At 71.7% G+C, this 14,808-nt stretch overlaps 1 protein-coding gene across 2 annotated transcripts in view; it reads right to left on the reverse strand.

Annotated features, from left to right (window-relative positions):
• Nucleotides 1-13,618, reverse strand: part of FLNA (filamin A) — a 39,492-nt gene extending 25,874 nt beyond the window's left edge. For both annotated transcript variants that reach the window (XM_050927417.1, XM_050927416.1), the window contains exons 1-14: nucleotides 13,243-13,618; nucleotides 6,680-6,928; nucleotides 6,126-6,223; nucleotides 5,709-5,856; nucleotides 5,319-5,437; nucleotides 4,253-4,330; nucleotides 3,858-4,020; nucleotides 3,401-3,601; nucleotides 2,538-2,675; nucleotides 2,074-2,197; nucleotides 1,680-1,816; nucleotides 1,054-1,247; nucleotides 685-798; nucleotides 150-293 (exon numbers count right to left, since the gene is read on the reverse strand). In XM_050927417.1, the coding sequence (XP_050783374.1) occupies nucleotides 150-293; nucleotides 685-798; nucleotides 1,054-1,247; nucleotides 1,680-1,816; nucleotides 2,074-2,197; nucleotides 2,538-2,675; nucleotides 3,401-3,601; nucleotides 3,858-4,020; nucleotides 4,253-4,330; nucleotides 5,319-5,437; nucleotides 5,709-5,856; nucleotides 6,126-6,223; nucleotides 6,680-6,928; nucleotides 13,243-13,603 (2,268 nt within the window). In that variant the 5' untranslated portion in view covers nucleotides 13,604-13,618. The remainder of the gene's footprint in view (nucleotides 1-149; nucleotides 294-684; nucleotides 799-1,053; nucleotides 1,248-1,679; nucleotides 1,817-2,073; nucleotides 2,198-2,537; nucleotides 2,676-3,400; nucleotides 3,602-3,857; nucleotides 4,021-4,252; nucleotides 4,331-5,318; nucleotides 5,438-5,708; nucleotides 5,857-6,125; nucleotides 6,224-6,679; nucleotides 6,929-13,242) is intronic.
• Between the last annotated feature and the right edge of the window lie 1,190 nt (nucleotides 13,619-14,808).

The raw sequence follows: 14,808 nt of genomic DNA on the forward strand, positions 1-14,808 counted from the left end.
CATTGTGGGACATGCACTCCCCCCGCCACCCAGCCCCAGGCCATTGTGGGACACACGCCTGCCCGCCCCCACCGCCCAGCCCCAGGGCATTCTGGGACATGTGTCCGCTGCCCAGCCCCCAGCAGAGGGCCCCCCCACAGGGCACTCACGCGGTAGGGGCTGTTGGGGATGTTGACGCCCCCCCAGGACACCATGGCCGTGTGTTTCACCGGCTTCTTGGGTACATAGGAGCAGCTGTAGGTGCCGTTGCCGTTGTCCTTCACCGCCACGTCCACTGAGCTGCCCTCCGCATCCTGGGGGCAGAGCGGGTCAGCCGCCAGCCGGCCCCCAGCCCTCCCTCCTCCTCCCCGGGGGGGGCAGAGCGGGTCAGTCGCCAGCCGGCCCCCAGCCCTCCCTCCTCCTCCCTGGGGGGGCAGAGCGGGTCAGCCGCCAGCCGGCCCCCAGCCCTCCCTCCTCCTCTCCAGTGGGGGGCAGAGCGGGTCAGCCGCCAGCCGGCCCCCAGCTCCCCACCCTCGGGTGCCCTCCGCATCTTGGGGGCAGAGTGGGGTCAAGCCCCCAGTTCCCCACTTGGCACCTCCACCAGAATGAACCTGCCCCCCCCTTTCTGTACACAGACATGCTGACCTGCTCCGTCCCATGCCCCCCAGCCTGGGCCACCCCCATCTGGCACCCCCCTCTCCTCACCTGCACCTGGACCTTGAGAGGGGCCTTCCCGCTGTTCTTGGCATCCACTGTGAACTCTGCTGGTTTGTTGATGGCGACACCCGTCTTCTCCAGCCCAGGCCCGTGGGCTTTCACCTGCGAGGGAGGGGACGCAGGTGAGAGGGGACCCTGCCCTCATGTCAGCCCCACTCCCAGCCCTGGACCTCGCTCCCCTTCCTGAGCTGAGGAGAGAACCCAGGAGTCCTAGCTCCCAGCCCCACCCCCCATCCAATCCACCAGCCCCCAGTCCCCTCCCTGAGCCAGAGAGAACCCAGGAGTCTGGGCTCCCAGCCCCACCCCCTGCTCCCCTCCCTGAGCCGGGCGCCCACCCCCAGCCCTGGCAGGCGGTACCTTCTCAGGGTGCAAGTCGCGGGGGGCGGGGCGGATCTCTGCCATGAAAGGGCTGTGGCGAATGTCGGCCCCGTTGCACAGGACGTGCACGGCGTAGTCGCCCGGCTCCTGGGGCCAGTAGCGCACGTCGCAGGAACCGTCACCCCGGTCGTCACACTCGATCCTGGCCTGGGACGGGCCCTCCACTGAGAACCCTGGGGGGGTAGGGGCGTGGAGGGTTGAGACCAGGGCTCTCGACCCCTCCACCGCCCCCCACGCCCAGGCCTCCAGCTCCGCACCCCCAGGAGGAGACCAGCCCCCCCCAGCCCCTAGCTCCATGGAGGTGGGGTCCCGGGTAGGGCAAGGGCTGGGACCCCACCATCTCACGCCCCACCCCAAGGTGGGGACCCCAGCAGCATCCAAAGCCCTAACACCCCAATTGAGATCCGGGGGCCCTGCCAGGAGCAAGCAGCCCCCCAGACCCAGACTGGAGCCCCCTTGCAGCCTCCCCAGCATTTCCCAGACCCCCTCAGCCTTACTTCCTGGGTGGGACCAAGATTGGGGAATCCAGCTCCTCCCAACTGACTCACCCCCCAGCTCCCTCCACCCCCTAGCTCCATGCACCCCCCATCCAGCTCCCTCCTCACCCAGTGTGCCCACGTCGTCCCCGATGGCCTCCACCACGAAGTCAGCCGACTTGCCGCACACGCCGCCCTCCAGCCCTGGCCCCCAGGCCCGGACCTTCTGGCTGCCGCACTCGGGGCCAACCTTCACCTCAAACGGGCTGTGGGGGTGCGGCAGGAGAAGAGCAGGTCACAACGGGGTCCCCATGGCACCACATCCCCCATGTGTCCCTCCTCCCAGGGCATCTCACACACACACACACACACACACACACACACACACACACAGCCTGCATTGGGGCATCGCCCAGGTCCCCACCCAGCACCAGGGCATCCCGTCCCCAGCCATCTCAGCATGCACCAGGCCCCATAGGTACCCAGCCCACTGTGCCCCCCCAGCAGCCCACAGGGCGCTCACCTGCGTGGCACCTGCTGCCCCCCCCAGGTGATGGTGACCGTGTAGTTCCCGGGCAGGGTGGGGAAATACTCGAAGGCAAAAACCCCATCGCCCAGATCCTTCTGCTTCACACTCTCCAGCCCCTCTGTGGGGAGACGGGATCAGTATGGGGCAGCCCTCCACAGCCCCCCCACCCTCCATGGGGCAGCCCCTCCTGCCACAGGCCCCCCAGATCCTTCTGCTTCATGCTCTCCAGCCCCTCTGTGGGGAGATGGGGTCAGTGTGGGGCAGTCCCCCAGAGCCCCCCCCATGGGGCAGCCCCTCCTGCCACAGGCCCCCCAGATCCTTCTGCTTCACGCTCTCCTGCCCCTCTGTGGGGAGACGGGATCAGTGTGGGGCAGCCCCCCAGAGCCCCCCCATGGGGCAGCCCTGCAATTGCTGCCTGCACGCCCCAGCCACTCCCCCAGCAGGGGGGGTCCACTCACTTGGGCCCTTGACCGTGACCTTGAGCTCCCCACTGCCAGCGCCTTTCGTGTAGACCTTGAAATCCGCCGGCTCCTTCACCCGGAGCCCCTTGGGCTGCAGCCCTCGCCCTGTGGCCCGGCAGGCGCTGGGGCTACAGGCTGCAGGGGAGGGGAGACAGACCGTGAGAGGGACCCAGGCGTCCAGGTGCCTCCCACCCCCACCAGGCACTGGGGTTTCAGTCTCAAAAGAGAGAGGAACCGGGGCTCCCGCTCCCCAGTGACGCACAGCAGGGGGGAGAAAGAGCGAGAAGGACCCAGGTGTCCGGATGCACCCCACCCCCACCAGGCATTGGAGTTATTTGCTAGGCAGTGAGAAAGGGGACCCAGGCATCCGGGGCCACACCCCCGCCACCCAAATGCAGGCTCTCTGGGCCACAGCACGGCTCCCAGGGGAAGGGGGCACCCACCCGCAGCCCTCCTCCCGCCCCCAAGATCACACAGTACCATTAGCCCCGGGCCGGCCTGGCGCCAGGGTGAGGGGCACCAGCCGAGGTTCCGGGACGGCAGCTCATCGAGAGACAGACAGACAGAGAGAGAGCTAGGACAGCTGGGAGCACAGCAGAGAGAGGAGAGAGAGGGGGGTTACCAGGGGGGCAGACAGAGCAGGGACCCCCCCATGCCCCTTGAGGGAGACCCCCATGCCAGGGGGCAGAGAGAGAGAGAGAGAGAGAGAGAGAGCGTGAGAACCCCCCATATCCTTGGGGAACCCCCGAGATGCCCTGGGGGCCCCATGCTGGGGGGAAGAGAGACAGACAGCGGAGACCCCCGCAGATATGGGGCTTTGTGGGAGACCCGCGCTGGCCAGCCCGGCCCCCCGTGCTTACCCTGCCCCACAGCGACGGTGTAGGGGCTGCGGGGGATGGGTGTGCCCCCGAAGGTCACGTGGACGGTGTAGGTGCCCTCAGAGCCTGGGCGGTAGGTGCACCGGAAGGTGCTGTCGCCCTTGTCCTCCAGCTGCTGCTCCACCGTCCCCTTCCGCCCGCTGGGGTCCAGCACCGTCACCTCCACCTCACCGGCTCCCGCGCCTGGGGGGGGGGGGGGAGAGGGGTCAGCCCCAGCCCGGCCCAGCCCCCTCACCTCCACCTCACCCACACCCCTTCACCCGCTGGGGTCCAGCACCGTCATCTCCACCTCGCTGGCTCCCACGCCTGGGGGGGAAGAGGGGTCAGCCCCGGCCCCCCATGGGATCCCCAAGCCCCCTCACCTCCACCTCACCCGCCCCCGCACCTGGGAGGAGAGGGGTCAGCCCCGGCCCGGCCCCCCTTGGGACCCCACACTCACCGGCCGTAAAGACCTCGAAGGAGGTGACCTTGTTGGCAATGTTGCCCGTGGGCTCCAGGCCGGGCCCCTGGGCCGTCACCCGCCCGGCATCGCCCAACGATTTCCCCACCGTCACCTCGAACGGGCTCTTCGCAATGTGCTGCCCTGCGAACAGCACCGTCACCTGGGGACAGCAGGGTTATAGCGGGAGCCGGACGCCAGGGGGCTGGCAGTAGGAGTGGGGGGGGCTGGGAGCCAGGACTCCTGGGTTCTCTCCTGGCTCTGGGAGGGGAGTGGGGGCTGGTGGGTTAGAGCAGGGGGGCTGGGAGCCAGGACTCCTGGGTTCTCTCCCCAGGACTGGGAGGGCTCTGAGACCTGGTGACTAGATTGGAGAGGGGGGAACAAGGGATTCTCACCTTGTGGACCCCCGTCACTTTGGGAATGTATGAGACAGAGAAAGTTCGGTTCTTGTCATTGTTCGCGATGACCTTGGCCTATGGAGAGAAACTGCATTAGATTGAGAGCCCCCCTGCCAGTGCCCCTCACTCCCAACCCGCAGCCCCTGCTAGCCCTGCCCTGGGCTCCCCCCGAGCTCTGCTGGTGCCCCTCACTCCTGACCCGCAGCCCCTGCTAGCCCAGCCCTGGGCTCCCCCCCAGCTGGTGCCCCTCCCTGCCAGCCCTGCCCCCCCAGCCCTGCTGGTGCCCCTCACTCCCAACCCGCAGCCCCTGCCAGCCCTGCCCCCCCCAGCACTTCCAGTGCCCCTCACTCCCGACCCACAGCCCCTGCCAGCCCTGCCCCCCCAGCCCTGCTGGTGCCCCTCACTCCCAACCCGCAGCCCCTGCCAGCCCTGCCCCCCCCCAGCACTTCCAGTGCCCCTCACTCCCGACCCACAGCCCCTGCCAGCCCTGCCCCCCCACCAGCCCTGCTGGTGCCCCTCACTCCCGACCCGCAGCCCCTGCCAGCCCTGCCCCCTGCCCAGCCCTGCCGGTGCCCCTCACTCCCGACCTGCAGCCCCTGCCCCCCCCCCCAGCCCTGCTGGTGCCCCTCACTCCTGACCCGCAGCCCCTGCCAGCCCTGCCCCCCCCAGCCCTGCTGGTGCCCCTCACTCCCGACCCGCAGCCCCTGCCAGCCCTGGCCCCCCCCAGCTCTGCAGGTGCCCCTCACTCCCGACCCGCAGCCCCTGCCAGCCCTGGCCCCTGCCCAGCCCTGCCGGTGCCCCTCACTCCCGACCCGCAGCCCCTGCCAGCCCAGCCCTGCCCCCCCCCAGCTCTGCAGGTGCCCCTCACTCCCGACCCGCAGCCCCTGCCAGCCCTGCCCCCTGCCCAGCCCTGCTGGTGCCCCTCACTCCCGACCCGCAGCCCCTGCCAGCCCAGCCCTGCCGGTGCCCCTCACTCCCGACCCGCAGCCCCTGCCAGCCCAGCCCTGCCGGTGCCCCTCACTCCCGACCCGCAGCCCCTGCCAGCCCAGACCTGGGCTCCCACCTCTTCTCTGTGCCCAGCTGGGTCCTCCACGTAGACCAGGACGTCGCCCTGGCCAGCGCTGATGGTCTCCACGGTGAACTCCGCCTTTCTCTTCACCATGTTCCCCGTGGCCTCAATACCTGGGGGCGGAGTCAGCCCGGGATGGGGCGGAGTCAGCCCCCCACCCCGGCACACACAGAGGGCAATGGTGATGCAGTCATGGGGTGAGGAGGGGCAGGGGACTGGAGAGCCCCAATGAGGGAGGGGCCTGGCCCCCCAAGTCAGTCTCTGCCCCAGGAGCAGAAGGAGCAGGGAGGGTCAACCCAGAAGTGTCCCCCCAGAGGGGGAAGAGGGAGAGGCTGGCCTATGGGGGGGCTACCCCACCGGTCTGGGCTGGCCTCCAGGACTCACCGGGGCCGTAAGCTCGCGCCTTCTTGGGGTTCAGCTTGGGGCGCAGGGGGGCACCCGGCTTGAGCTTGGCCTTGGGGAACTGGGACAGGTAGGTCATGACCGAGTGCTCGTCCACATTGGGATCCACGATCTCCTCCGGGGTGATGACCTGCCATGGGGACGGGGGTCAGACCTGCCACCGTGCCCCCCAGCCTGCCCCACATCCCCTGGACACTGCTCCCCCAGCATCCTCCCGGCCTGCCCGACATCCCCTGGACACTGCTCCCCCAGCCCCCCAGCATACCCCCACCCCCCTGGCCTGCCTCACATACCCTGGACATCGCTCCCCCCCCTCCAGCTCCCCCAGCACCCCCCAGACACCTGCAACCCTAGCTCCAGGAACGCCCCCAGTCCCTCAGGACAGCACCGGCCCCACACCTGGGGGATGCCGAGCCAGTCGTCAGCCTGCTGCATGGCCTCACGGGCGTTGTTGATGGGTTTGCTGGCATCCCAGGAGTCCCAGTCGGGGCAGAGACCTGGGGGAGCAGGGGGGTTAGTGGCACATGGAGTTCCCCCCATCCCCCATTGGGGGCCCTGCTGGCCGCCTCCCCTGGGGGGGGCCAGGGCTGCACTGTGGCCATGGCAGGAGCACAACTGAGGGGGCTGATCTTCCCTCGATCTCACTTCCCTGCCCCCACGAGCCTCCCGATGGCCTGATGCCATCCGCCACAATACCTTGGAGCCAGAAACAATGGCACCATGGGGCACTGCACCCCCTGCCCCTCTCCCCTGTGGCCCCACGTCCCCTGCCCCCAGCCCCCACCCCTGGTGCTCTGCACCCCCAGGCCCCTCCCCCAGTACCCCGCGCCCCCCTCCCTGGGGCACTGCACCCCCTGCCCACTCCCCCAGTACCCCACATCTCCTGCCCCCAGCCCCCCTTCCCCGAGGCCCCACAGCCCCCTCCCCCGGGGTCCCAGGCCCCGCCCCCTCACCCGGGGCACAGCTGTCCACCAGGGCCCCCAGGGCCCGCCCGCTCTGCCAGTCCTTGCTGAAGTTGGTGATGGGCAGCTCGGGCAGCTTGTTCTGGATCCAGCCCAGCAGCCGCTGCTTCGGCGTCTGCTTCTTGGTCTCCTCGTCGTCCTCCTCGTCCCACATGGGCATGGAGATGGAGTAGTGCAGGATGAGCGTCCAGATCAGCCCCAGGATCAGCTTCAGGTTCCCATCCACGATGGCCTTGCTGTCTGCGGGGAGACAGGGGGTCAGCACGGGGGGCCGGGCGCCAGCATCCCACTCCCCCTCGTCCCCCTGCACCGAGCATCCCTCTCAGCCCCCACCCCCGTACCCAGGAAAACACATTAATGGTTTCTTCCGGAGGGCTGTGGGTCAGGAGTGGGGGGCACCCATGGAGCTAGGGGGAGCCCAGGGCTGGGCAGGCTAGGGCTGCAGGTCAGGAGTGAGGGGCACCGGCAGGGCTGGTGGGGCTGGGCTCGGCTGGCAGGGGCTGCAGGTCGGGAGTGAGGGGCACCCATGGAGCTAGGGGGAGCCCAGGGCTGGGCTGGCAGGGGCTGCGGGTTGGGAGTGAGGGGCACCGGCAGGGCTAGGGGGAGCCCAGGGCTGGGCTGGCTGGTGCTGCGGGTCGGGAGTGAGGGGCATTGGCAGGGCTGTGGGGGGGCAGGGCTCAGCTAGCAGGGGCTGCGAGTCAGAAGTGAGGGGCATCGGCAGAGCTGGGGGGTAGGGGCAGGGCTGGGGGTCGGGAGTGAGGGGCTCCAGCAGGGCTGGGGAGGAGCAGGACCAGGCTGGCAGGGGCTGCGGGTCGGGAGTGAGGGGCACCGGCAGAGCTGGGGGGTAGGGGCAGGGCTGGGGCTGCGCGTCGGGAGTGAGGGGCACCGGCAGAGCTGGGGGGGAGCAGGACCAGGCTGGCAGGGGCTGTGGGTCAGGAGTGAGGGGCACCGGCAGAGCTGGGGGGTAGGGGCAGGGCTGGGGCTGCGCGTTGGGAGTGAGGGGCACCGGCAGAGCTGGGGGGGAGCAGGACCAGGCTGGCAGGGGCTGCGGGTCGGGAGTGAGGGGCTCCAGCAGGGCTGGGGAGGAGCAGGACCAGGCTGGCAGGGGCTGCGGGTCGGGAGTGAGGGGCTCCAGCAGGGCTGGGGGGGAGCAGGACCAGGCTGGCAGGGGCTGCGGGTCAGGAGTGAGGGGCACCGGCAGAGCTGGGGGGGAGCAGGACCAGGCTGGCAGGGGCTGTGGGTCAGGAGTGAGGGGCACCGGCAGAGCTAGGGGGTAGGGGCAGGGCTGGGGCTGCGCGTCGGGAGTGAGGGGCACCGGCAGAGCTGGGGGGGAGCAGGACCAGGCTGGCAGGGGCTGCGCGTCGGGAGTGAGGGGCACCGGCAGAGCTGGGGGGGAGCAGGACCAGGCTGGCAGGGGCTGCGGGTCAGGAGTGAGGGGCACCGGCAGAGCTGGGGGGTAGGGGCAGGGCTGGGGCTGCGCGTCGGGAGTGAGGGGCACCGGCGGAGCTGGGGGGGAGCAGGACCAGGCTGGCAGGGGCTGCGGGTCAGGAGTGAGGGGCATCGGCAGAGCTGGGGGGGAGCAGGACCAGGCTGGCAGGGGCTGGGGGTCGGGAGTGAGGGGCACCGGCAGAGCTGGGGGGGAGCAGGACCAGGCTGGCAGGGGCTGTGGGTCAGGAGTGAGGGGCACCGGCAGAGCTGGGGGGTAGGGGCAGGGCTGGGGCTGCGCGTCGGGAGTGAGGGGCACCAGCGGAGCTGGGGAGGAGCAGGACCAGGCTGGCTGGGGCTGCGCGTTGGGAGTGAGGGGCACCGGCAGAGCTGGGGGGGAGCAGGACCAGGCTGGCAGGGGCTGCGGGTCAGGAGTGAGGGGCACCGGCAGAGCTAGGGGGTAGGGGCAGGGCTGGGGCTGCGCGTCGGGAGTGAGGGGCACCGGCAGAGCTGGGGGGGGAGCAGGACCAGGCTGGCAGGGGCTGCGGGTCAGGAGTGAGGGGCACCGGCAGAGCTAGGGGGTAGGGGCAGGGCTGGGGCTGCGCGTCGGGAGTGAGGGGCACCGGCAGAGCTGGGGGGGAGCAGGACCAGGCTGGCAGGGGCTGCGGGTCAGGAGTGAGGGGCACCGGCAGAGCTAGGGGGTAGGGGCAGGGCTGGGGCTGCGCGTCGGGAGTGAGGGGCACCGGCAGAGCTGGGGGGGAGCAGGACCAGGCTGGCAGGGGCTGCGGGTCAGGAGTGAGGGGCACCGGCAGAGCTGGGGGGGAGCAGGACCAGGCTGGCAGGGGCTGCGGGTCAGGAGTGAGGGGCACCGGCAGAGCTGGGGGGTAGGGGCAGGGCTGGGGGTCGGGAGTGAGGGGCACCGGCAGAGCTGGGGGGTAGGGGCAGGGCTGGGGGTCGGGAGTGAGGGGCACCGGCAGAGCTGGGGGGTAGGGGCAGGGCTGGGGGTCGGGAGTGAGGGGCACCGGCAGAGCTGGGGGGGAGCAGGACCAGGCTGGCAGGGGCTGTGGGTCGGGAGTGAGGGGCACCGGGGGTCCAGCCATGACCCTTCCATCAGGGGATCCACCCGGCCCCAGAAGAAGACTGTTTCCCAGGCTGCCCCATGTCCATTCATTGCAGACCCCTCCCCCACCCTGCGGCGGGGCTGGCTTGGGGCCCGGATTGAGGGGGAGGGGAACTGGCGGGAGGGGGGGGCGCTGAGACCACAGAGACAGAGCCCAGCCTGACTCACTCTGGGGACAGGAGCCAGGGCCCAGGAGCAGGGGCTGCAGGTCGGGACTGAGGGGCACCAGCACCACCCCCTCTCCATGTGTCCCAGCCCCCTGCTCCGACCCACAAGCCCCCACTCCCTTCCCAGAGCTGGGAGAAAACCCAGGTGTCCGGGCTCCCAGCCCCCCCTGCTGTAACCACCAGCCCCCACTCCCCTCACAGAGCAGGGGACAGAACCCAGGTGTCCAGGCTCCCAGCCCCCCCTGCTCTAACCACCAGGCCCCACTCCCCTCACAGAGCAGGGGAGAGAACCCAGGCGTCCGGGCTCCCAGCCCCTTGTAAGCCCCTGAGCAGAGCACTGCACAGAGGAATGGTCACCCCCCAACACCCCCAAACTGTCTGTGCCCATCCCCTGGGGGGCTGGGCAGGGGGACCCCAGCCCATCTCCATGCCATGGGGGATCCCCCTGCACCCGCAGGGCACACGGTACGTGAACAGGGTCAGTGTCAGCCCACTGGGATCCCCCAGTGCCCTGTCCCTCAGGGTGGGGAGTCCCGGCCCAGCCAGGCCAGCACGCGGGGGGGTCTTGCCAGGATCTCCCCCTCATTTTAGCGGATGACCCACCCCTCCCTCTATTCCCGGAGGCGCCGCCCGACACTCCAACATTTTTTAGCCTTATATGGAGCGGCCGCCAGACACCGACTCCTCCCGATGGATCCTGCATCCCCCCCAGCACCAGGGGAGGGGGGCCCAGGCCCCGCCCAGCCCAGGCCCTGAATGAGAGCAGGGAGCTCCCAGCCTGGGACAGTTACTCCTACTCCAGGCGGGACCAGCCTGGCCCTGGGCCCCCCAACCCCGCCGGTGCCCCTCACTCCCGACCCGCAGCCCCCGCCAGCCTGGCCCTGGGCCCCCCAACCCCGCCGGTGCCCCTCACTCCCGACCCGCAGCCCCCGCCAGCCTGGCCCTGGGCCCCCCAACCCCGCCGGTGCCCCTCACTCCCGACCCGCAGCCCCCGCCAGCCTGGCCCTGGGCCCCCCCAACCCCGCCGGTGCCCCTCACTCCTGACCCGCAGCCCCCGCCAGCCTGGCCCTGGGCCCCCCAACCCCGCCGGTGCCCCTCACTCCCGACCCGCAGCCCCCGCCAGCCTGGCCCTGGGCCCCCCAACCCCGCCGGTGCCCCTCACTCCCGACCCGCAGCCCCCACCAGCCTGGCCCTGGGCCCCTCAACCCCGCCAGGGCCCCTCACTCCCGACCCGCAGCCCCCGCCAGCCTGGCCCTGGGCCCCTCAACCCCGCCGGTGCCCCTCACTCCCGACCCGCAGCCCCCGCCAGCCTGGCCCTGGGCCCCTCAACCCCGCCGGTGCCCCTCACTCCCGACCTGCAGCCCCTGCCCCCCAGCCCTACCGGTGCCCCTCACTCCTGACCCGCAGCCCCTGCCAGCCTGGCCCTGGGCCCCCCAACCCCGCTGGTGCCCCTCACTCCCGACCCGCAGCCCCCGCCAGCCTGGCCCCACTGGTGCCCCTCACTCCCGACCCGCAACCCCCACCAGTCTGGCCCTGGGCCCCCCAACCCCGCCGGTGCCCCTCACTCCCGACCCGCAGGCCCTGCCAGTCTGGCCCTGGGCCCCCTAACCTCTCCCGGTGCCCCTCACTCCCAACCCACAGGCCCCGCCAGCCTGGCCCCGCTGGTGCCCTTCACTCCCGACCCGCAGGCCCCGCCAGCCTGGCCCTGGGCCCCCCAACCCCGCCGGTGCCCCTCACTCCCGACCCACAGGCCCGGCCAGCCTGGCCCTGGGCCCTCCAACCCCGCCGGTGCCCCTCCCGACCCACAGGCCCCGCCAGCCTGACCCCGCTGGTGCCCCTCACTCCCGAACTGCAGGCTCCGCCAGCCTGGCCCTGGGCCCCCCAACCCCGCCAGTGCCCCTCACTCCCGACCTGCAGCCCCCGCTAGCCTAGCCCTGCTGGTGCCCCTCACTCCCGACCCGCAGCCCCCGCCAGCCTGGCCCTGGGCCCCCCAACCCTACCGGTGCCCCTCACTCCCGACCTGCAGCCCCCGCTAGCCTGGCCAGTGCCCCACACTCCCAACCCGCAGCCCCTGCTAGCTCGGTCCTGGGCCCCCCAACCCTACCAGTGCCCCTCACTCCCAACCCACAGCCCCTGCTAGCCTGGCCCTGGGCTCCCCCTAGCTCTGTCGGTGCCCCTCACTCCTGACCTGCAGCCCCTGCTAGCCCAGCCCTGGGCCCCCCAGCTCTGCCGGTGCCCCTCAATTCCCCACAGGAGCCTTTAGAGACCGATGACCCCGATGGGTGTCCCTTACAGTGTCCAGATAGGTCTTACCCCAAGTCTCCAGCAGTACATGGCCATGCCCCCCTTCTGCACAGACTCCCCCACACACACCTAGCCAGCACCTTGGAGGGAGCTTTAATTCCCAGTCAGCCCCCCCAGCCAGGCCCAGGCCGCATTCCACTGTGGGCCCCGCATTCCCCAGGCCCTAACCACCTTCTGGTGCCCACAGCTCCTCTGAGCTGCCGGAGAAGGGGGCCTGATGAGGCGACCCCCACATCCTCCCAGCCCCCTTCCTTCCGCTGGGCTCTGGCCCGGGTGAACAGCACAATCCTGGGATGAGAAACAGACCCGCCCCCCCCCCCCCGGCCTTTGTTACAGGCTGCATAACGGAGACTCCCCTCCCCCAGGCCGCAGTGCCCCTCACTCCCGACCCGCAGCCCCTGCCAGCCCAGCCCTGACCCCCAGCTCTGCCGGTGCCCCTCACTCCCGACCCGCAGCCCCTGCCAGCCCTGCCCTGACCCCCAGCTCTGCCGGTGCCCCTCACTCCCGACCCGCAGCCCCTGCCAGCCTGGCCTGTGCCCCCTCCCAGCCCCGCTGGTGCCCCTCACTCCCGACCCGCAGCCCCCTGCCAGCCCAGCCCTGGACTCCCCGGCCCTCGTCGTGCTGGGACCATCCAGTGAGAAGCGAATTGGTCTTGTGGGTTGCGGGGGGGGGGGCAGCTGCACATCTTTACTCCCGGGGGGCTGCCCCACGCCGGGGTCACAGGGGATGCATCTACACCCCCAACTGCTTCCTGCCCCATCTCAGAGCCCCAACCCCGAGCTCCGTGGGGAGACGGTCCAGGGAGTCCCCCCGTCACATGGTGAGGAGGGGGGAAGCGTCCCAGGGGAGTTTGGGGGGCTGAGCTTGGGATGGACCCCCCCAGGAATCGTTCCCTTTTCCTGCTCTTCCCCCAGCCCCACAGGGAGCCAGGCCGCTGAGCCCCCAGATAGCCCCACCCCACAGCTTCCCCTGTCACCACCACCGCTAGGAGCCTAAGTCAGCAGCAGCCCCTGTGGGGGGCTCCCTGCCCCACCCCCCAGCCACAGACCCGCTCCCTCAGCTCGCCCCCCATGCACAGACCTAGAGCTCCCCACTTCGGGTGCCCCATTCCGACACCCACCAAAACTCCGCTCGTGTCGCCAAGATCCTCACCAGGGGCCAAGCCCATGCCCCCATTCATCCCCCGCTGCCACCGCATCTTCCCCCGAGGGACCCCCATCTCTCCCTGCTCCCTGGGACCCCCCCGGAGCCCCCTAGCACCGCCATTCCCTCACAGGGACCCCCGGGCACCCCGGAGCCCCCCAGAGCCGCCATTCCCCCCGGAGCCCCCCTAGCACCGCCATTCCCTCACAGGGACCCCCGGGCACCCCGGAGCCCCCTCAGAGCCGCCATTCCCCCCTAGGGACCCCCCGGAGCCCCCCTAGCACCGCCATTCCCTCACAGGGACCCCCGGGCACCCCGGAGCCCCCCAGAGCCGCCATTCCCCCCGGAGCCCCCCCAGAGCCGCCATTCCCCCCGGCGCCCCCCCCCCGGCTCACCGATGGAGACCAGCTTGATGTTCTCGCGCTCCAGGAACTCCAGCGCCACCGACACGTTCTCCAGCTGCATCTGCCGGAAGGTGGGGCGCTGGTTGTACTTGCGCCCCAGTTTCTTCTGGCTCAGCACCTCGAGCAGCGCGATGAGCCGCAGCCCGTCGGCCAGGTCCGCCTGCAGGTTGGCGATGCGCTTCTGGACGCACTTCAGGTGCTCGTTGCACCAGCGGGTGAAGGTGTTTTGCTGGATTTTCTTCCAGGGCGCGTCCTCCGCCAGGTCCTTCTCCGTGGCCGGCATCTCGCCCGCAGCCACCGCCTCGCCCGCAGCCGCGCCGGCCTGGGGCAGCCGCGCCTGGGAGCCGCTCATTATAACGGCGGGGCGGAGCCGAGCCGGGCCGAGCTGGGGAGGAGCCGGGGGCGTGAGCGGGGGGCGGGGAGACCGCTGGGGGGGCGCGGGGAGATCCCCCCTCCCCTGGGAGCGGGGCGCGGGGAGACCGCTGGGGGTGCTGGGGGGGGCGCCGGGAGATCCCCCCTCCCCTTGGAGCGGGGCGCGGGGAGATCCCCCCCTCCCCTGGGAGTGGGGCGCGGGGAGACCGCTGGGGGTGCTGGGGGGGGCGCGGGGAGATCACCCCTCCCCTGGGAGCGGGGCGCGGGGAGACCCCTGGGGGCGCTGGGGGGGGCGCGGGGAGATCCTCCTCCCCTGGGAGCGAGGGGCGGGGAGACCGCTGGGGGTGCTCGGGGGGGGGCGCCGGGAGATCCCCCCTCCCCTTGGAGCGGGGCGCGGGGAGACCCCTGGGGGCGCTGGGGGCGGCGCGGGGAGATCCTCCTCCCCTGGGAGCGGGGGGCGGGGAGATCTCTGGGGGCGCGGGGAGATCCTCCTCCCCTGGGAGCGGTGCGCGGGGCGACCCGTGGGGGCGCTGGGGGGGCGCGGGGAGGTCCTCCTCCCCGGGAAGCGGGGCGCGGGGCGACCCGTGGGGGCGCTGGGGGGGCGAGGGAGATCCCCTTCCCCTGGGAGCGGGGGGTGGGGAGACCCCTGGGGGCGCTGGGGGGAGCGCGGGGAGATCCCCCCTCCCCTGGGATCGGGGCGCACGGAAAGGGGGACGCGGGGGGCGCAGCACAGAGGCTGGGCTCCACCAGGGCCGCGCGGAGGTGGGGGCTCGGTGCTCCCCCCTCCCCGGGCTGCGGCAGCAGCACCCAGACAGACACTGACCCAGACAGACGTTGACTCACGTCCACACACTGACAGGGTCACACCCGTGACAACCCCGCGGGAGCGGGGGGGGAGGGAAGAGGAGGGGGGCCGGGGGCACCAGTGACTTGGGACCCCGCGCTGGAGGGGGAGGGGTGCTGGGGACCCAGGAGATCGGCCGTGGGGGAGGGGAATTTCTCCCCCTCCCCCAGGTCCTCCAGGCGCCAGAGCCGGGCGGGCTCCCACACGCCAGCCCGCTGCATTCCTGGGCTGGGAGGGGAGCTGGCGGCGCCGGTCCCGCACGGCCCCCCCCCCCGGCTGTGCCCCCTCCCCGATCCCCTGGGTCCCTGCCCATCCCCTGGGTCCCTGCCCCTCGGCCCCGC

This window comes from Gopherus flavomarginatus, chromosome 18, assembly GCF_025201925.1.
Source record: "Gopherus flavomarginatus isolate rGopFla2 chromosome 18, rGopFla2.mat.asm, whole genome shotgun sequence".
Classification (NCBI taxonomy): Eukaryota; Metazoa; Chordata; order Testudines; family Testudinidae; genus Gopherus; species Gopherus flavomarginatus.